The sequence below is a fragment of the Channa argus genome, chromosome 2, assembly GCF_033026475.1.
Source record: "Channa argus isolate prfri chromosome 2, Channa argus male v1.0, whole genome shotgun sequence".
Classification (NCBI taxonomy): Eukaryota; Metazoa; Chordata; class Actinopteri; order Anabantiformes; family Channidae; genus Channa; species Channa argus.
Window position 1 is genome coordinate 26,885,690 of NC_090198.1, and position 22,491 is coordinate 26,908,180.

At 42.1% G+C, this 22,491-nt stretch overlaps 1 protein-coding gene and 1 long non-coding RNA gene across 3 annotated transcripts in view; one reads left to right on the forward strand and one right to left on the reverse strand.

The window, feature by feature from the left end:
• Positions 1-22,042, reverse strand: part of galnt2 (UDP-N-acetyl-alpha-D-galactosamine:polypeptide N-acetylgalactosaminyltransferase 2) — a 62,010-nt gene extending 39,968 nt beyond the window's left edge. Inside the window, exon 1 of one of the 2 annotated variants that reach the window (XM_067488200.1) lies at positions 21,378-22,042. In XM_067488200.1, the coding sequence (XP_067344301.1) occupies positions 21,378-21,473 (96 nt within the window). In that variant the 5' untranslated portion in view covers positions 21,474-22,042. Of the gene's footprint in view, positions 1-7,255; positions 7,289-21,377 lie in introns of those variants that run through there. The other variant, XM_067488209.1, reaches the window with a different exon arrangement.
• On the forward strand, positions 5,527-7,226 carry LOC137105734 (uncharacterized). The gene is made up of 3 exons (XR_010911854.1): positions 5,527-5,905; positions 5,989-6,037; positions 6,278-7,226. It is a non-coding gene; the product is annotated as an uncharacterized lncRNA (long non-coding RNA).
• Positions 22,043-22,491: the final 449 nt, after the last annotated feature.

Sequence of the window (22,491 nt, forward strand, 5' to 3'; positions counted from 1 at the left end):
TTGATAAACCTTATTTAATGACTCCTTTTCCTGTTGCTTTTTCCAGGGAGAAAAACTATACAACAATAATTTACTAGATTTTGTTTGTGCCTCAGTTGGTAGAATGGCCGCCCACCGACCATAGGGTCTGAGGTTTGCGCCACAATCCTACCGACCACATGTCAAAGTATCTCTGGGTGGGACACTGAACCCCCAAGAGCCCATCCCCAGCCATGGAGTGCCGGTCCCAAGAAGGAGCATCACCCTAAGCTAAAAGGTCAAATAAATAAATAAATAAATCACTAGAATTTAATTATGTATTCTGTTTACTGCGTTACAGTATTCATGATATAAATATCCCCCTTTAAGTTTTATTTTTCACTTTTCTTTTATTGTACACAGCCTGCTCAGCTTTAACAACTTTAAACCAGCTGCCATTTCAAAAGTTGGTGCAAGCTCCATATTAGTCAATGACCTAAGGGACCTGGGAACCTTAAACAAGGTAATTCTATAAGAGAGAATGAGAAAGGCGGAGAAGAGCAACAAAAGGAGGGGAAGGTGTCGTTTGTAAAATCCACCAGACTTCAATCCTGAAGTCCAATCTTTACAGTCTGAATTCTCAAACGAGTAAACTGTGACACTGTAAACTGTGTCTCACCAGAGTGTGTATGAGAGACAGAGACAGACAGAGAGACAGAGACAGACAAAGAGAGGGAAAAAGAGAGAGCTAGAAACAGAGGGAGACTGAGAGAGAGAGAGAGAGAGACTGAGAGGCTCAGGGGGTGTAAGATGGCTCAATGGAGCAATTGTGTGTGCTGGCCCCCTTCCCAAAACCCCATCTGCATCCTACACACACAAAACACCACACGCAAAAAAAGATGTGCACACGCATGCACAGACACACACAAACTAGTTTTTTTTTTTTTTTATCTAAAAGGTGTTTTTTTGTGAACGCAGATGAAGATCTTTAATATGCGCAGAAGCAAAATTGATAATTGATCGAACTTTCACCACATCACAGCAAAAAGCTGTAAGAAGAGATTTAAATTCTCTGGATAAGCACCATCTACTGTACACCTGCTGCTCAAAAGACTGTCTGCACTGAAGGACACGCTGTCATTTAAAAAGAATTCCTAATGGTGCACACACACACACACACACTCTCACACACACACACACACACACACACACACACACTCTGTTGGTGCATGGGAAAGGTCTAAGTGAACACATTTCCTAAGCATTTAAGTTTTGGAGAGCTGCGAATCTGTACAGCTGCAGCTCAACAACAATAAAGAGAAACACAAGCAAAACATTTTTTCCAGTGAAGCTGATATGTAATGTTTTGTGCAAAAATGCCCAACATTTCTTAGCTTCCCATGAAGACTCACTGGTTCACTCTTATTTGGGACAATTAGTCCTATACTAGACGTTACACTCCTTGGCGCTGTGGCTCTGTTCATGTGATGCTCTGGAACAAATCAGAGAAAGCCTGACACAGACTGGCCTTCATAGTCTGCCTGAACAAGAAGAATTGATTGTTGAAACTTTAATTCCAATATTTAGTTAGAAATAACCAGGGACAACTAGGCAAAAGCTAATTTCAAGAGTTTAAATAAAGAGTTTTCTTTCCCTGTGGAAGAAGTAGCTAGCATTAAAGCATTATTACTCTGAATGCTTTTTATCACAATGGAGGAGAAACTCACCTTTGCCGTCTCTCGGGATTGTAAATAAGCTTTTAATCGGTCTGTCCAGTCATAGCTTGGAATTCAACTGAACACCACAATATATTTTCAGAACTACATCACCACCAGAGTCCAAAACAAAAAAAACTACCTTCTTTTCACTACATGTGTGGTGCAGCTTAATTGGAACTGTTACGGTCGGCCACCAATCCTGCAAACCTCAGTTCGAACCCTGGCTCCTGTCATTCATAGGGAAGACATTAAACCCCAATGTGCTGCTGGTGGTCAGGTGTTATACCCATAATAAGGTAGAAAATTTTAAATGTAATGTAAAAAAGTTTTTCAAAGTTTAAGACCCCTGAGAAAAAGCTTTTAATTACTTTCTTTTTCATAAAAAAACCTAAATATATTCAGCTATATTAATATATATATATATATATATATATATATATATATATATATATTTACCAGAAACAGGTTAAAGTGGGTTGTTTCTCTTAAGGCAAAGCACAATGTAAGCAAATCAACTGCTGTACTGAGCCAAATAGACAAAGATATAATTGATGATAGAAAGTTATTTAGAAATCTGCGGAAAATGTGAATATTATTTTTTTTAAAGTCAAACTGATTTTAGCTCTTATAGGATTTCAACTAAAATAAACTAAACAAAGTTTACTGCATTCTGAAAACAAAAATTGTCCATCACAGGATGTCAATCAGAAGATAGTAAATAAATGAGTAAAATTAAGTATCATATTCATTTTTATTTTCTGTCCTTTCGGCTTATCCCGTACGTTCGCATGCTTATTTGGCAAAGATGCCCTTCCTGATGCAACCCTCCCGAATTTCTACCGGGCTTAGGACCAGCACCGCCCCCAATTAACATATTAATTAAAAAAATAGAAAAGAGCCTAATGGGAAAATAATCTATAGATGAATCAATTAATCTAATAAATAATCGATAGCTTAAATCCACAAAATAATAGTAGTTAGGTGCAGCCCTAAAAGTGAGGCACCTGCACCAGCACGGGGATAATCAGAGGGAACAATCACTTGCCATCTTCCACCGGTCAATAACACTCATGAACTAATCTAGGAAAATGACACTTGAGACTACTGTACACAACCAGGTGTAGTCCGTTATGGTCTGTGTGCTGCCCAGCAACATTCATCTGTCTCTGTGCATGGCAGTGATGGTTCAATAGACACAATCAGCAGACGTCAGGTTCATGGTGTCAGTTACATCTATTGTTGGAGCACTGCAATGATGCCTTTGAAGACTAACACACACACGGGTCTTTTCATGTAGAGGGAGAGGGGTCAGAGACAGGTCCTTCTGGGTTTCTGTGCACAGTGCAGAAAGATGTGAAAGCACATCAAAAGAAGAAGATTAAAAAAAAAAAGTGAGAAAGAATTCAACAAAGAATGCTGGAGAGTGTAGTTGATTCACCGGTTTTGACCGAGGCACTGAGGAGATCTGAGGAGGTGTTAGAAACAAGATGGCTGGGGAAAAAGGCAGAGCAATGGGACGAAGCAGATGACCCAGATAGTCTACATTGCTCCCACGTCAAACTATGTGGTTTTCATCCCCCTACCTGAATTCACAGATCAGGATACTGGATACACACTATCCAGCACTTGCAGATTATTGAAAAATTCTTATGAAGGCAACAAGCTTAAATGCCTTAGTCTAATAGCAACAATAATGTTGCTTGATAATCTGCTACAGTCCAAAGTTTTGAGTTTGCCTCTGCTCATCGATGCACATTAATGGTGAGGTCAAGTTGTGTCAGAAGCTCCTCTTCTTTTTTTTTTTTTACCCAGAATTAGACCTTTATACAGAAAAAAACCCCTTGGTGATCGTGAGGTGGCCCCAGTCTTCTTTAGATATATAATAATCGCTCTAGTGCCTTCAGGGTCTACCCCAGTGTCTCCTACTAGTTGGACACAATGAGAAAAGTTGTCAAAAAGGCTTGTTGATCAGTAAAAGTAAAACTGAAGCTTTGCATTCCACCTCAGCTCCCTTTTCAACACAACACCTGCATTACTGCTGACGCTGCACCAATCAGCATGTCAACATGTTTTATCCTCACTTGCAAAAAGGACGCTGATATACTTAAACTCCTCTTTTTCGGGCAGAAACTCCCTTCCAACACGAATCCATTGTTTTGCAGCAGAAAATCATGGCCTCAGATGCTGACCCGCAAATAATTGTTAGTCCACTGGCTTCTCAACCAGCTGCAAACCACCCCAGTGCCCCCTGATTCAATAAAGGTGCCAACGTTGTCTGGAGTGGATAATGTTTGGACCACCAGTCATCAGTCCTTCTGCCTGTCCATGAATGAGGCTTCACATTAATCTTCAAACTGTGTCCACCACACAGGACATAATGGCAAAGTTCAGGAGTTTCACAAAGTGTCTTTCCCACTACCCGATGATACCCTCTTAAAATCAGCAAGTTTTTTCTTCAACACTTTGCCTGACACCATTCACAATTTGCTACGATGTCGTTTAAGCCAATCGACAGTCCGTCTGAAACGTGTTACCATCGGCTGCATCAAAAGACTGACACACATTAGTCTGAAACCAGAGATATTACATTTTATTTCCTGAAATCCTTAAAAAATGCCAGATGTTCAGCCGACGGTTATAATTATTCAGCATTATGAAAGCAGCTTATTTCCCGTTGTTAGTCGACGGGGGTTTGGGAATTAATTTGAAGGAATGACTCCTGATAAGGGGTGAGTTCAAATTTAATTTTCAGAGAACAGGGAAGGCGCTGCTGGAGACACCAAATGAGGCCGTGCAAAAAAAAAATGAAGCAAGAGTTAAAAGGAGAGAGGAGCAGGAGAGAAATGTCATGAGCATGAGGGTGATGGAGCAAAGTGCTGAATCACCTGAATGTGTCAGCAGAAGGAAAAAGTAGGTCAGCGTGTTGACCTGCAGAGTGGCCATGTTAAAATCCTGAATTCAGTTGTACAAACTGCTTCTTTAACTGCTTGCTTCCTCTCCTTTATTTACTTCTTTGATGACCCCCCCCACTCCTGCTCATCCTTTCCTCCCTGCTAACAGCAAATGATTGTCCCTCCTCCACCACACTGGCAGTCTGTCATTACACCCACCCAAAAAGGTCCATTCTTGCTATCATTAGATGGTTTATTACATGACAAATTATGGCTAAATGAGAACACAATGGACAACATAATGAAGGGGTCTTCGCTAAAATAATTCAGACAGATCAAAACAAATGGTTTTGGAAAGTTGTGTATGAACTTACAATAAGAGGTCCTAAGCGTTTCAGCACTGAAACACACCAATAGACCATGTTACCTCATACCACAGATGTGTGTGTGTTTGGCTGGAACAAGAAAAGGCTTTAAGTCTATAAATATTTCCTTTCCCATACAAGGTGAAGTTTTCTGTTAGCAACAAGGGGCAAGTATGTTTTTTTGCAAATGGGTGTCACATATGGAGGTGAGCAGTAGTGGTGTGTAATGTGTGTTGCAGTGTGTGTGTGTTGCAGTGTGTGTGTGTGTTTCGGCTAAACCAAAGCCAAGATTTCAACAGTCAAACATAGAATTTAGAGCCATATTCAATAACTCTTGTGATACACCAAAGTAAATAAAACGCACAAACGCACAAATCCGGATCAACTCTCCCACTGCTATGTATAAATGGATGAAGACACAGTCCTGTTTGGACATAAACCAGGCTTGTTCTGTTGTTGGCCTGGCTCCAATAATGTGCTCTACATGTGCCAAAGCAGTTACACAATGATTGAATGACTGTTGGCTGAGGACATCAGCAGGTCAGATCTATGATCCAGTGGGTGTAATTCTAACATTATTGTACAACGCGGGTGACAAGCTGTAAATGCTTACAAATGTCATAACTGCTAAAGCCGACTTCATGTTATTGTCCCTCTGTTGCTAAATCACAGTAAGTCACTTATTAGAAGGAGAAGTCAAGGCCTTCAGTGTTGAAAAGGTTTAAATCCCTACAGTTCCAATCGGGGCCATTTCTGGACATTTTGGTGCCTAAAGCGAGCGCCCGCCTGCCCTGGACACTGCCTGGCAGGTGCCAGTAACTCTGTAAAACTCCGCCTCACGCTAGCCCACATCTACTTATTGGTGTTTGGTTGGAGTGAACCCTGATCCAAAGACTTACTTCTCTGCCTCCTTCCAATGCACACTGGTAATAGTTTAACTAACATGCTTCTAAAGAGCAGAAACAACATAAAAGTAAGTAAATCTCAATCGATGCATTGTTCAACTGTAAAGTTATGATAACAATCAAAAGAACTTTACTTTCTTCTTCTCTGCAGTTTTGATGTTTGGACCCTTGGTCAAGACATCCTCTGGTGAGCCAGAGAGGTGGGTTTTTCCTTAACAATATAATGATGGTACAATGTCCAAACATCTTTCAATTAGAAAAATGTACATGCAGACTAGTCCCTGTTAAACATGACTATATTTAAACATGCACTAATTATTCATCTCTCTGTATGCTTCTAACATAACCAGTGTATCCTTTTCGTACTGAGGAACAAGGCTTATTAATGAGCCTTCTATATTCATTTTTATTTTATTTCATCCTTAATTTTTCACATGTAGGTGTATAGCAAAACAGAGGATGTTGGTGTGGATCGTTCGTAGCAGGACACGACTGACCGACTTCTGAAAAAAGATGTGTGGGGGGATGCAACATATAACAGAAAGCCACTTTGGAACTGTGGCTTTGTGTTACATGTTAGTCTTCAAACAACTCATCTAGAGACACTTTAAAACTGCCTTCACAGAGGGAAAACGAGCCAACTGGCCTTTGACAATGTTTGATTTCTGCAGTGTAAAAGAATCCATCAACATACTAACACGCCACACTTTCTTCTTTTTGTTGGTTTATCTGTGTGAAGTGCCAGATGCACTATTTTGTGAATCATTTGTATATGGGGTCCCAGGTCAGTCCTTTTTGATGTGCGTCATGTTATTGTGTGTACGACCTCACAAACTGCATGCAGACCTCCAGTCTTTTTTTTTTTTACATTAAAACTCACAAAGATGTTGAAAGACGCTGGAAAGCTTTTCCAGCGTCTTTTACTGAAAGATAAGTACAAACTCAAAAATCTCGTTCTGTTACTTTTCTGGCGCACAAAAGGACGTTATATTTGTAGAGACTCTTTTGAGTCCCTTTTAAACAAATTATTGCTCTCATCGTGCGTCTCGTCCCCGAGGGAAAAGCCAAATGTCTCATTTTGAGCTACGACCAATTTAAGGCAGTAATTTTCAGTAACCAGACAGTGACAGATTACAGATATATATTACATATCAAGCCATTTTTATGTACTAGTCTGACAGTTCAGGCATTTGGTGTGGTGTCAGGGTGTGTTATTCAAAGTTGGATCCGGCTATCATAAATAAACAGTTATGACTGCATTCAAAAGGCAGCTGGAAGATTTCTTATCATTAAATGAGAAGCGTGTAAACAGTACAAACAACTGCTCAATACTGCAAGTGAAAAGTAAAGGCTGCTGCACACAGAGCAACCACAGCAGGACTGGTCGATCCAATAAAAGTGTAAACCCACCTACATACCTGGAGAACATCATGCATGTTCAAAAAGCCATGGGAGAACTCAACCTAATGGTTTGCTCTCTTCAGTAATGGGTATGGGATTTGGTATGACTGTCATTTGCTTTGCTTCCCCAACTGTACACGCAGCAGTCTGCATACAGTCCAAAGATCAGACAGCGCATGCAGCCATGCTCTGCTCTACTGTGTCGGATGTGTTCACTCTATAGCAAATATTTGCCATTGAGGTGTTGTTGGCATGAGCACTGATGCATGATCGCAGATGTGTTCCATTTATTCCACAACTGCCCCAATTGCCAATTTTACAGTCTCCAAGGTTTCACACAACCCCACTTGACTTAGTTTCGTTGTACTTGTACAGCACTTTCCACATTTCCCCATGGCTGTGCAACAATTAACAGTCCAAAACTGTTAACCACTTCATGACCAGTAACACCTGGCACCTCTAAATACGTTACTAAATATCAAACCAAAGACGTATGCACTGCTGGTGGGAGGTACAGAATGACACAACATATGAACACTTCCTGCAGACACATCGAAAAGAGTTTTTCCTTGTCAGATCTACTTTTGTTGGATGGTTGCCATTACTAACCTGAGGTTAGAAAGGTAAAAAAAAAAAAAAAAGAAATGCAAAATTTGACCCAGAAAAAGATAATTTGGAGGAACACATTTATGTATTTATTTAGCTGATTGGAATGATTATAGCCAATACGACATAACCACAGCAGAAAATTTGACCTTTGCTTCAGGTCATTAAAAAAAAAAAAAAAAAAAACTTTAAATAGGTGCCCCAAACACAACAAGGTGTAGCCAATCATGCATGGTTGTTCTCTGCTGATAATAGTTGCCCTTGAGCCCTAGTCCACAACTTCCTGGAAGGGTGTACCTGTACCTGTAGAACCTGTCTAATCTTTGTTAAAATAAACAACAGAGATATTTGCATGTTACAACCATGGAAAGCAGCGCAGGGCAGTGTTGGATGTATAACGTTGTGTTAGGAAAAAAAGCTGAACCACATCCCACTATCTTACCCACACGATAATGCATTGTTTTGGCAGAGCCCCCTGAGGTGCAGGTCCCAGCTGTGTAACACACGTCCCCATTCAAAAGGACAAGAAGTGCTGCGTTTTCTTGCACCGAACGGAAGTGCGTGTGAATGCTGCCTTTGCCCAAACGTCGATATGTTGTTTCTGGCAATATAGTTCCTTTTTTAGTCCAGCAGAACGAGGAGTTTTATTCCTTTTCTCCTCAAGCACATTGCATCTGCATCTGAGTTGTACTTGGTCTAATCTGAGAAATCTGAGCTGAAAACTATCACACAACACAGCTGAAGTAGCTAAAATAATGCCACAATGTGTCAAAACAAATGAAAGCAGTGAAGTGCAAGAAGAAACATTTAAATCAGCGTGTTTGTACAATCTAACCGGCTGATTTATGAACATCATAATTTTAGCTGGCTTTGGATCACCTCAGCGTGCAATGGTTCAGCAGCAGAGCTAATTAAAATTTTAACACGGCTTTGCTCGACACCTCCAAAACACCATCACCCTCATTTCTAAGGAGGATCGATCTCTCCAGTAGTGCAGTAAGCGAGTTTGATTTCATCTCTAGTATGCTGCTGTTTTTGGAACGCGAGAACCGTGAGTAACAGAGTGTGAGAGCTCAGCAATCTGCCAACAACAGAAACAGACTTCAGTCCAGCAGGAATACAAACTCTCTGGTGCCACGATTTATCTCAATTCTGCCATTACAGCTTTTAAAAGCATCATTTCATTCAGACGTCACTCAGCTGGCATCAGCCACACGCACAGATCCGTGCGCGGGTGCAATCAACGCGGTCACAAGCAGAGTGAGACCGTGAACCCTGACCTGCGATAACATCACCCACCCTGCGGCTGCCATGTTGTTAATGGACAGCAGTAGAGAGAAGAGGGGACAGTGGAGGAGAGATGGAGGCTGATTGTGTCGGGAACAAACAAAGCTGACAGACGACACGCTGTTCTTGTATCATGAAACAGAATGTAGCCCAACAAGTACTCCAAGTTGGGCCCAGTAGGTCGTACCTGGGTGTGTTAACAGTTTGTTCGCAGCGGCCTTGGCCTCACCTCCACGTTAGAATTTACAGCACAATGACATGCGGCACAGAGGGCAAGAAACAACCCATTTCACACCGATCCAAGCTAAGGTGTTAGATGGTTCTTGCTATTCTTAGGCCATCTTGATGGGGTCTGACACAAACACATCTGCTCCACCCCCCACCGAGCTGAGAGCGCAGATAAATCAAACCTACCTTTTAAGGCAGAAATGCACAGACAGTAAAAAGGCCCTGCTGGCCCTGGAGCTCAGGAGATTCGGTTACTCCCTTTATGTCTGCTTTGCCTAAATCTGTAGTTTATGGCCCCAAAGTGGGTCACGGGCCCGCCTCTGGTGGGTCTGAACATGACGGGAATATTGTATTTTCATTGACTTTTCATAATTGGCTCCCAGGGTGACCGGCTGGCTTACTTCAAAAGAACTTTCAAACAAATGGCATGAGAATGCAAGCAAGCACGAGAACAGAGAAATGTATTTGTATGGCTTGTTAAACACACACACACACACACACACACACACACACACACACACGCACACGCACACACGCGCACACACACACAGCAGAGGAAGGAAAATCTAGAAGAAAAAGAGGAGGGGGGACAGATAAAGGGAAATAAGTACATTACCATATGGCCTGTTGTGGAGAAGCTGGGGAGTTTAACAGAACTGCAAACTAAAATATGGCCTGAGTGAGGGGAGCAAGCATTGCTAAACACATGCACAATAACCCGATGCTCACTGGATAAAGAGAAACACTTGGTTCAAATGACCCTTAGTTCAATTTTACCACTGTTGCTACACATGCAAGCTCTTTTTATTTTCACACACAAACACCCATGAGCAGCTTACAGTGACGTAACAGCAGCAGATTCACCATCTCTGTCATGGCTGCTGATAGGAGCACAATGATGTGATGGAAACAACAAAAAGGGTCGCAGGCAAACGGGCAGGTAACAGGTAACAGAGACAAGAAAACATAACATGCATATGGCACGAACTTTGCTGCTGCCCCGGCCAGAGGGTTTTGATATTTTGTGATTTCTCTGTAACCGTGGGTCTGGGGGCTTACTAGCGCATCTCCACTAGACAAACACACTATTCAATCAATTTCTTGCATCTTACTTTTTTTAGTTGTTTTTAACAAATACTGCATCTACAAAACAGAATTTAGTCTTCCGCTGGCTTTGTTAATGACCTGTTTACTGGTGCCACTGGTGTTTCTGGCTCAGCCGCCGGTTCGAAAGACTTTCCTACCATAAATCATTGTACATGAACAATTACAACAGGCACAGAATGTAGAGTCCTGACGCAGCAGAACTAGTCTGCTGTTACATTTAAACCCATGCTCATAGGAACTTTGGCTAAAGCAAAAGCTTGCGTTGCTATTATGTGAAATGGGTAAATGTACGTGGTTTTATTTACCGCACTGTTTCAGTCTGTTTTAACACCTACGGTTGTTGTCAACTACTTGGTTTAGGGTTAGGGATGGCTCCATTTTCCAGCTTTTCTTGAGCTATTGAGCTCAGACACAGCAACTAAACGTGGTCAAATTACTGGGGGAAAAAAAAAAAAAAAAAAAAACTTGGGTGTGGGTGTTTCTAAATTGTGTAAGGAGTTGGTTCTTACGCACAGGATGGTCTGATACACAAAACCTGCTGACGTGTCCCTGAGAGCAAAGACAAGCCCTCTGCAAAAGCCAACAAAATGGAAGAACATGCTGTGGTCAAACACACACACACACACACACTCCGGGGTCCTCCAATTATTCAGTTTGCCCACTTCTACCCACATACTCAGTTCAGGAACACTTTAAACACTCAGCCAGCCTTTCAAACAGCTCGAAGAAGATGGAGCCAAGTCAGCACCTCTGCTTCCTGAAACCCATTTCAACATAGTATTAAGACACTCTACAAGGCTTTTTTTTTTTTTTTACTAGGGAGTTTTTATGAGTGTCTAGTTGTGTGTTCAGCTTAGTTAGTTAAGGGTGCAAAGGTCATGAGAAGAAGCACAGATTCAGTATAGGTCTCAAATTATAATTAACCACAACCTAGAGGCGAGCAAGCTGACGAGCTTTTAATCAGTGCATTTAAAATGAACTCAAGTCGGCCGTCTTGGAAAAGCTGATTTCTTAACTGTCATGTGAACAGGAAAATGGTTTCCAAAATCAGGGTAGGGAATCAGAAAAGCAAGATTTCTCCAGGCAAATTTCTCCTGGAGAATGCTGATTTCTCTGCCATGAATACCATGTAACCAGCTTCCCCCAACTGCGCATGTGAGCAACGAAGGGCTGCAGACAGGAACATACAGATGAGTGAAAGAATGATTGAAAGGAGAGATCAATAGCAATGCCGTCTTATTTTTAAATCAAAGTCTTAAATCAAATCAATCCTACACTTTTTTAAATCAAAAAGTGCATGTAAACAGAGTAATTGTGATCACTCTCAAAGATGTCCACACTTCAGGTAAATCTATTTATTTCTAGTCTAATTTGTCAGAACTGTGTGCAAATTGTTTTTGTTTTTTTTAATAAATAAATAATCGCCAGATCAGCCCCTTTAAACGACCTTTATTCTTCCCGTTTCTGTTTTAATCTCACGAGTATTTATTGTGTGATTTGCATCTTTAATATACATATCCTTCTCCACCGGCTTCATTCACTTTGACATACTTCCTTTAGGCGACCACCAGAGCATGTCTGACTATCTGACAGTGACAGTGACAGTTTAGGAAAGTCAGTGGAGAAACTCGTTATCAGCATATTCGTCCAGTGTTGCTGCAACTGTTGACAGTTGCAGCCTGCAACAACCTTACAGCAGTACAATGATAAATAAGCATTAACACACATCTTAATCTGAAAACACCACATCTGATGAATAGTTAAAGCTGCAACTGGCTGTGACAAGCTGTGATCTGCCAAACCAAGAACAAATGGACAATAAAAGCATCAAAATGCACAAGTTAAACCAGGAGAATCAACTGAAATATGGCCTGAGGCACAAAGTACATGAAAAGCAGCTGCTGTTAACAGTACTATGAGTCCAAACTAAAGCCTGTACAGAACCAGTTCATTACTCAATGACCATGATGTGTTGCAGGGTGAGAAATTAACACCTCCCACCAGGCCAGTTCCGAACCAAATAATTAAATAAAAACCTACCCACCACTTTGGCACGTGTCCAGGCATTATTTGGACATTTACTCCAATTTTAAAAATCTGTTTTTTAGGCTGCGGACAGATAAAATCTCCTTTTATCACCTCTCATTACATTTATTGAATAATTAATAAGGGGCCATATTACACTTAATTTCGGGTTTATTTATTTATATTTTTATTTTGTGGCTCTGCTGATCTTACTTTGGATTTCACAAGTCCAAACATCGCAAATCTTCCCTATAACAGGCCTTAACGCACTCCTTCAACTCTGAATTTAAAAACTGACATTCATTTAAAACTAATTTATTTAGACAATTTTTTGTACATTTTGTCCATTACAGGTCAAACCAGTCCAATGACAGAAGTTTCTATTACTGTTATTTCAAAATAACAATGTCTTTAAAAACCATCTACATACCGACACATTACAAAATAAAATATTTGAATCATCAATAGATTGCGAGCTCCCTGATAGCAGATTTGGTTGAGATGCATAAAGCCAGCATCTTGAGTTTGAGTCTGGCTGTGAATCTTTGTGGCATGTCATCTTTCCCCTCAAGTCTCCTGTGTCTGTCTTTCGCAGTTTTTATTAAAAGGCAAAAAATGCTCAAAAATTAATGTAAAAATAAAATCAGTTATACAACAGACCGTGTTTGGAGTGACAACAATTATCTTTTCTTTCACATGACACAGAAAAGGTCAAACTATTTTTTTTTTATCTGTCATCAGTTTGTTATATCTGTGACGACCTGCAGCTCACATAGCTTCATCTCAAAGTTTGACACATTTTGCCGTTTAAGGTAGGGCTGCTTTTATCACATACACATTTTCGCAATTGAATGCCGATTTAGTTGGACCATTTATTTTTTATCATTGAATTTTGAATATTCCGCCCTCACCACAAGCCTGGTTCACTCTGTTCTGAAGTTCTGAAGCCTGCAGAAGCCTGCTGGTGAGCTGAGCACAGCGATGAGCCACGGATATAATATGAGAGCATATGAGCATATCATTTGTGGAGGGCCAACTGTGGATTGTCTTACAAACTGCTGGAAAGTCTTGCAATGGACTGGGACAGAGCAGACGGAGATGGGAGTTTTTCCTTTGGTGCAATTTCTTCGGCTCATGGTTTGGAACTCAGGTTTTCATATTAAACAATGCCAATTACCACAACAGTCAGCTTACAACTAAAAACACCCAAATACATAATATGGCCTCTTAGGGGTTATATATTTCAGCCTTATGTTTGATGAATTATGTTTGGTATCAATACGTAACATGTTTCAACATTAACACCTCTCATATCCACAGCAAAACTACACAACATAAACAACCTGGTCAACTTAAAGTGGACAAACGTATTGAAACCAATAGAACACTGTACAGAATTTTTCTATTTCTTCTATTCTGTGTGGCATTTATTTATTATGTCCTCCAGGATCAGCTCCAAGCCCCCGCTACAACCCTTGACAAGACAAGAGGTTTAGACCATGAATGGATGGATAGACTAGACTAAACATACTAAATTAATTTCTTCTTATTAATATCATTTGTTCTTTTGACAAAAGACACTGTTCAGCACAGAAAACGACCTGCACTTCATTTGATGCCGATGCACAATGTCAGCATAATGATCCTGTGACCCAAATGTGAAAGATCCACACACATCTACTGTGAATGTTTCAGGAAGGGTTGGGGGGGGGGGGACGGGATGCCTGTTTGCATGTTCCTCAATCTGCTCTGTGTTATATTTGTTTTCTAAGTCGACAGCAACAAGCAGCTGAGAGCTGGGCAGATGGAGCATCAAGACAGAGATTTAGTATACTTAAAAAAAACAACAAAAAAAGAAACAGGTTGAGCTAAAATATTGACGAACCCTCGGAGCTGATACATATGCTCATGCAGATTCTCATTTGCTTGGGCTTTTAATGTGTGTAAATATAGAATTGAAGCCACAGCAGATAAGACAGCAACAAATGTCAATCACGCAGCTTCTCTTAGTCCTCTGGCATAAAGTAATTTGTCTTTCAGGTGGACGATTATTAAAAATGGCGTCTTGTAAGTGCAGCTTCGTTAACAGGGCAATAGCAAAACAAGGGTGCATTTGAATGGACTGAAGTGTATTCTGAAATGTGTGTAACACGTTCAACTCAACGAAAAAGTTTAGAGCATAATTTAATAAAAAAAATAAAAAATAAAAAAACGGGATCCAATTCCAGTACCGGTGGCTGGAAGCGCACCAATAGAATTAACAAGGCTGATTGCTACAATTAGAGATAATTTATTAAGTGATTTGAATGTCCTTGCCACAAATAGGGCACAGGCAAAACGCAGAGACCATCTGCGCTCCCTATCAAGCCTATTTGAATAGTTTAGCCTGATAAGTGGAACACTGTTGTGTGAATTACTGCTGACCCGACTGTGACGTCCTGAAGACGGCAACTTTAATGTTGTGACGCAGCTACAGCAGTTTGACAAATGGAATAAAAGGGGGCTGCTCTGTTTTCTTTTTATGTCTGAATAAAAAACAGATCTTTGAAAAGCTCTTGCCTAAGCGCTGGTCCCATGAACAATGGATGTCCTCATCCCTTTCAACTTTTCCATGAATGCTTGTCATGTGCCAGGGAAGAAAATTATCATAAGAAGAAAATCCTGCAGTTTCCAGATGCAACATGTTGTTATGTTTAACCACAATGATCCGTCATGTAACTGAAAAGGGTGAAGATAAGACGTGCAGTGGAGACATTCATGCCACGTTTTGATATAATCAGCAGATGTAAACTGCTCTGTTTGACGCCTACCTTTGTGGAACCATTAACTCAACTGTCTGTCTCCTTTCTTGGCAATGTCTCATCTTTTGTCTTCTGGTATCTACACAGCTGTCTCCGTTTACTGCACCAAGTCAGGGCTGGTAGATCAGGACCAACTACCCCTGACTGGTGCAACAACAAAAAAGAAAAAAAGCTGTTGCCCTTCTCTTTTTTTAATAGATCCATTCGCTCTCCCTCTACGACCACTTTCTTCTTCCTCATCATCCTTTCTGTAAATGGTGTGATTGACCATTTGTCCCCACTAATCTCACGTGGGATATGTGCACTTTACAACGCAACAGTGGGAGATTCATTTCTAGACAGCGGTAGATAAAAACAGTTTTTTCCCCATTTTTTACAACAATTGTACAATTTTCCAGCAGAATTAACATCTGTCAGTGGCCGATTTTAATCAGCGGCAGCATCCAGGCTAATTAAGCTAATGCCAGCTTCAGGAGTTGGCTTAGCTGTTTCCAGCAGACTCGTTTTCCAACGACAAACCTATAAAGAGCTTTTAAATGTGCACTTGATGGCTATGATCTGTACATACAACAACTAGCTGGTTTACTCTCTACAGGCTGTGGACTGTACACGGACTGCACATGGTCTCACAGACCAGTTTGATGACAAATTAAATCATGACACTACTAACATTTGACAAACTATTTTACATTTTTCCTCTTTGCAACACTTGCTGAGAGCTACAGTTTAAGATTCTGCAAGTCAAACTGGTTTATCTGCTTGACATGTAAGACCATTCCAGGTTGGACCATTCAAATTACAGTCACGTGGAGATGTCCAAACCCCCATAGTGATGGATGCTGTGCAATGGTTGCCGTTTGAGGGGTGAGTTTAGCCAACGCTCCGCTCCCTACATTAACTGGGAAAATACCTTGATCTGTCCCTTGAGCAAGGCACCGCCACATCAGTGGAGCTGTTGCATCAGAACACCAGCATCTCCCTCCTGGGACTCCCAGCTATGAAGCTGTGCAACTCCAATAGGACTGTGAAGCATTTTCTTGGTGCAAACAGGGGGTTTCATTTAATTATACCCTCAGCAACAAAGTCCTTAAAAAACAACAATGACACAAGTAGTTTGCTGTTTCTATTTACACTGTGAAATAACCAAGCATCTGTAAAAAGTTATCATTACTTAGAAGAAACACACACACACACACACACACACATAGAGTCAATACTTCAAACACAAAACGTATATTTTGAAGAGGACTCTGTACCCAGGGATTCCCTGCTTAATTTGCTTGTATTGATTCAGTGTTTGCTCAGTGGAACTGCTTTTATTTAGCCACCAATAATGAATCTGTTCACTGGCTAAAATTACATTCTATTCCAGCATCATAAACATATTGAACTCCTGAGGCCTCAAGAGGTTTCAAAGCCACAAGTCTTTTAGCTAGAAGATTTTACCGTAGTTCTACAACAGCAGGGACTCAAACACATATAATCAGTATTAAGAGCAGAGCTGAGTGCGTGTCACGTGCACATACAGTAAACTATTTCCTTGGGAAACAGCAGACACCTGTGCTGAAGGGCAGGCTACTTACTAAATAACAGGCGAGGGCGAGCACACGCTAACGTAGACCCATAATGCAGCATACTCAAATGTCGTCACCGTGAGTGACGATGTGCAAGCGCTCAATTTCTCCAACATTTTCAATTAAAAAAAAATTATTAAAAAAAAAAAAAAAAAAAAACAGCAAAATGCTCCGAGCCACTGAAGTCACGCTGCCTACAATGAGACAGATGCATCGATAAAGCCGAAGTTGGAGACGCGCACAGACTGGCTGCGGCTGAGCGCCTAGAGCGGCAGATAACAGACACTGTAACTTTCACTCAGGATTTCTGGACCAGCCAGCGTTACAATCTCCCTGAATCCCTTCTGAGATGATTCATGCATGCTCCTCTCTTCTCCTCTCCATTGGTTGGCTGGAAGAAAAGCACTGAAATCACTTCAGAATCCTCTGGCACAAACTGGAAACTAATCCAAACTTCCAGCTGATAGCAACACACTGGGAAATACTTGCAGTTCAAAGCTGGGATCCAGCTTTGGGAGAGCGCTGAGCTCCATATATACGGTGGGCAAATGTATTCCTTTGTATTCTATCCAGCATGAATTTTTGTCCCATGTGCATGTGATCCCAAGTGCATTATAGGTCACATTTGTAGTCATCTCAGAGGTGGGAGCCTGGTGGTTGCACACATCACAGCAGACATGTGACAACTACAGGCGTGTGAATCCAAAACAACACACAACAAGCTGCGTTGGTGAGAATCGATCGCAGATGTTGCAGCTTTTGGAAACAAGGATTTTTAAACCCTCAACTTATCTGAAAAACTCTGCGTGCAAAGTATGTGGTCCACCACATCCAACTTAATAGGGCCATTGAAAAACACATCCCTGTACATTAGCCAAGCTGAGCCTTAGGTACCGTAAAGCAACTTAACGCCATTACTGCTTATAAACATCTCTGGACGATCTACATTTCTATAAGACATAAGCACTGATTGTAGGAAAAGAGTACAATCACTATTCAACCCCACAATCACTTGTCTCCATCTTTTATCTCAAAACAACTTTCTAACGGATCCCTGTGTTTGTTCATTTTTCCTGTGGTTTGGTGCCACCCTCCTCTAGCTGCCATTTAGCTCCCCACCCTCACACACTGCTGATTAGCAGGAAAGGAGACTGAGCACTGAGAAGTTGGCAGGAAAAACCCTCTGAGGTCTGTCCAACAAGGCTTTAATGGGGCATCCTGGTGAGGCAGTAGGCTCATGTTTGCAACATTATCCTCCTGTGTACAACACTGCATTTACTGATACATGGGTTTACTGTGTCCAGCGGCTGGGTGTCTTCCAAGGTTCCCTGTCACTCTACATTTTTCATGTGTGCAGAAGAAAAGGGGGACACTTCACTTTCGCCTCAGAGTAAAAGTTTTTTCACACAAATGTATAGCAAAAAAAAAAAAAAGAGTTTTAAATTTATGGATGGCCTGATTAAGATAATGTCAACATTTCTACAGGTTACGGTGTGGAACAATGTACACGACCCGTGAGGTTCGTACATTGCTGATGGGGCTCACACATCACTCAGCTTCAACTCTGTCACTTTACAGTGTAATTCTGTGTCATTTTGTGCAGTAAACCTGAGACAAATTCAAGACGAGTCAACAAGAAGACTAATAAAAAGGGATGTTTCCCACTGACGCAGCCTGAACTTCATGATGAAAAGATATGAGGAACATTTTGTACAGGTTTGCTTTTGATCTCTGGAGGCACAGAGTGACATTTCACTGCTTGTTTTTCCACAGCTGTGCCCAAAAATAAAAAAAGAAAGAAAGGAAAAAAAAAAATAAAAATAGCTTGCGAGGATTTTGTAAGAGATGTTCACTTTTGCGCATGACACTGTGCCATCTTCCAGGCACTGATACAGTGTTCAGAAAGTGTCTTTAAATTGGCTTACAGCCTCCAACAAGGGGGACATTCTTCCAAAATGGGACACTTCTGAATTGATAATAGCTAAAAGGAGATTTGGTGAGAGCTTTGATCTTAAGAGTCACAGTATCACATGTTGGAGTGTGTGTGTTTGCGCATGCACTGTGCAGAGCAACTGTGTGTCAGATAATTTAGAAGTGGGAATTCGAATGATCTGCCACGGTAGTGGTGTGAGTCCTACTCACGCTGCTGGACGCTGAATTCAGTGCAGTGCTTGTGAGCAGCGATGACACAACAACAACAAGTATATTTGTGAATGTTAAGAGCTGGTTGTGGGAGTCCTGGCTGAAATGTGTCCTGCAAATAAATATCCACTGTAAATGTCACGTTGATGTGTTACAGGAAGGACTTGTAATCAAACGGATGCTCGTGGACATGCTTCTTTGTCTGACTACCAACAACACCCAACAGACAAATCCCCATTAACTCAAGTTCAACTAATGTATGAATGAACGCACAAAGTTGTGTCACACTTTGAACATGTTCCCTTTGAATATTTTCCTCTGTATGGAAACATTGGGGCATATTTAAATTCCCAGGTTTTCCAATTCACCTCTCCGTTGCCAAGAGAAGACAGACGATAAAAAGGTAAAGAGGGACTGAGGAACTGTTTGACATTAGGAGCTGTTTACAAAAGCAACAAACTGATCTGTGTTTCATAGCATTCACAGCCGCCAGAAGTTGTTTAATAGAAAATTAGATTGGAATTGGGTTTCTTGATGCCTCGGTTTGTGTTTTATTACACTATTTTGGAAGATCCCATCAATAGCGTTTGTTCCATTGACAGCAGAACAAAATTACGAAATGACTATGCTGGTTTGAGGTGGAGGAAAAACAGCACTTTACCTGTGCAGCAACTTTGTTTGAACAGATTAGGTCTCACTCTGTGCAAAGTCACCAGCCAGGTGCAGCCGATCATTGAGGCTGCAATTTAATTCAGCCCAGATTAAACTCCAGAGAAAGTTGCTTATCCCAGAGTGTCACTTTGACCCCCCCCCTTAACCAACTCAAACAAACACACACACACACACACCTATCAGCCTAATGGAAAAGTAAAAGGGCTGCCGTGGTTGACTGACGCAAAGCAAACACTAAGAGACAGATAGGGCAGGACAAGAGACAGGTGGAATACACACAGGAAATTCACACAAACACACACCCCCTCCACATGTGTGGATCCGTGTAAGGGTGGGGGGGGTTGTACATAGAGGCAGAGCACTGTGTACAAAACCATCCATGCAGCAGGATATACTATATTAGCTTAGGCGTACACACACACACACACACCCACGGTGCATGTGTGTCCAACTGTAACATGTCATATTTACTGAACTTACATTTTACTCATGACAAACTACAGCCTGCACAGACATGGTGTACAATGTAAAGAATCCATGCCTCCACATAAAGCACACCAAATAAGCTGTTACTACTACTACTACTACTACTACTACTACTACTAATAATAATAATAATAATAATAATAATGATAGACGTTTTCAGTGTCTTGTTGTTTCACCATAAAAGTCAACTGCTTTAAGGAGTTGCTGGAAACCAGCGGACAGGAGAAACTGCATCGGAACAGATTAATGTTCTAAGCTGTCAGTTTATTAGGAACACTTTGCCCAACCTACTGCAGTGTAATGCAATAGATGGGAGTAGTAGTGTGTGCTGTTACTAAAGGCCTGCCCTGCCCTTAAATGTCTTCATCACCAAGTTCCACCAAGTGAACAGACAAAGTTTGTAAATGTGTGCCACTGTGGCCTCACATCATATTTTAATCAACTAATTGAATAACTTTCCGCGCTGTCCACTTGATGTAAATGGAATGTGTGATATCAGAAACATGTATTTAACAAACCAAAGGATGATTTATAAGCTGCATCGATTACAGCTTTGTGTTCCTGCACCAGCAGACACAAAATCTTGACTTCACACCTGAAAAGTTAAACCCACAGCAGAAACTGTGCAGGTACTGTTGGAAGTGACTTTTTAAATCATCTCAGCCTGACAGCACCGGCACACTTCCTGCTCCTTTCTCGGGGCAGCAGCAGCTTGTGCTGACGTGCTCTTCAGGCGAACAACTCCCCCCCACCCCCCCCCCGCCGCCTCAACCCCCCCGGCCCTGTGAGCCAGGCCATCGCCTATAGTATTAATAACACCAATCAATCTGCATGATTGCATTTTTCTGTAATTGTGCTGCTCCCACGCTAAAGTGGTTACCCGGCGTGCTCCGCTCCCTCTGCCAGCGGACGGCGAACACCGGCACAGCGGGGGGTCTGTGCACGCCGACCCGGCCAGCCCCGCTATCCCGCTGCCCTTGTCCACACTCATCTCCACCAAATCAGTGGCTCCAGCACACTGACACTAGCAGGCCCTTTATCACACTCCTTACAGCATCGGTGCTGCCGCAAAAGCCCCAAGAGGAAGAAGAGCAAAGGGGGCACGACGGCGTCAAAATCACGCCGCTCCATCTTCGCTTTGTGCTGGAAGAAAACATCCACACGGGCGCGGAGACGAACCAGAAAAAGCAGACGAGGAACGGGAATCCTACCTTTCGACTCATCGCTGTCCCCGAGTAGAAGTAGTAGGCTATGCCCAGCACCCACAGCACCGCGAAACACAACAATATCCTCGATTTCCTCCGCATGGCTGCCTCGTTCCTTCGTCCGCCCGCCTGGTGTCGTGGCTCGGCTCGGCTCTTCTCTCGCTGTAGCGGGTTCGTCCCCGGTCGGCTGTGTCCGTGGAGTGCGCTCGGCCGTGCGGCTCCGGGAGGCTTCGTCAGTCGGTCAGGGGGAGTGGGGGGAGCGGAGGGAGCAGGAAGCAGCCAGCCAACATCAGCGGGGTTAGAGGGCAAAGGCTAGCCGACTCTAATCCAATCAAACACCGGCTCGAGCAGCCCTGGAGGAGGAGGAGGAAGAAGAGGTGGAGGAGGGCCGGGGCTGGCAGCGTCTCCCGAGCCGTGCCGTGCGGTGCTGTTCCGCGCTGAAGCAGAGTGGAGAGGGGTGGAGACGGACCCTGTAGAAAGCGATTGTTATGAAAATTCACTAATGTGGCTCGGGGAGCTGTGAAGGAGGATCGGTGATCACCGGGTTTAGGGGCTTCAGTGTGTGGTGGAGCTGCGTGTGCTCCGATGGGACGCTAGGGGCGCCAGAGAGCCCGCGAGCGGGTTAAACAGGAGCAGACCAAACCACTTTTTGGCGTTGTCTCTGTATCTTGAATCAGCACATAAAAGGTTTAAATTGAATTAAATTAGTTAAGTTAATTATTTTCTTCTTTCAATTTCCCATCCTCCTCCTTTTATTTCATTTCCCTCTCTCTTTCATCTCCTCTCCCCTGATTTCCTTTAAAATTTCCATCCTTATCTCTTACCCTCCTTCCTCCCTCCCTCCCTTCCTTCCTCTCCTAAATCAGCATCCTACTGGTCCACACGCTGCACCTCAAAACAAACATTTGGGACAACACTAGAAGAATTGTGCAGAACTTCATTATCTGTTAGTTCACAGTCAAAGTGTGAGGAGAAAATATAGTTATTTATTACGACGTTAACATTGGAAAACTCTGCTTATGTGTTTTAGGACTGTGTGGGTGTAGTTAGATCAGGTTGAATTGCTAATGAGTGTAAGGAGACCACCTCGCAACATGCAAATGGTATTAAATTATAACTG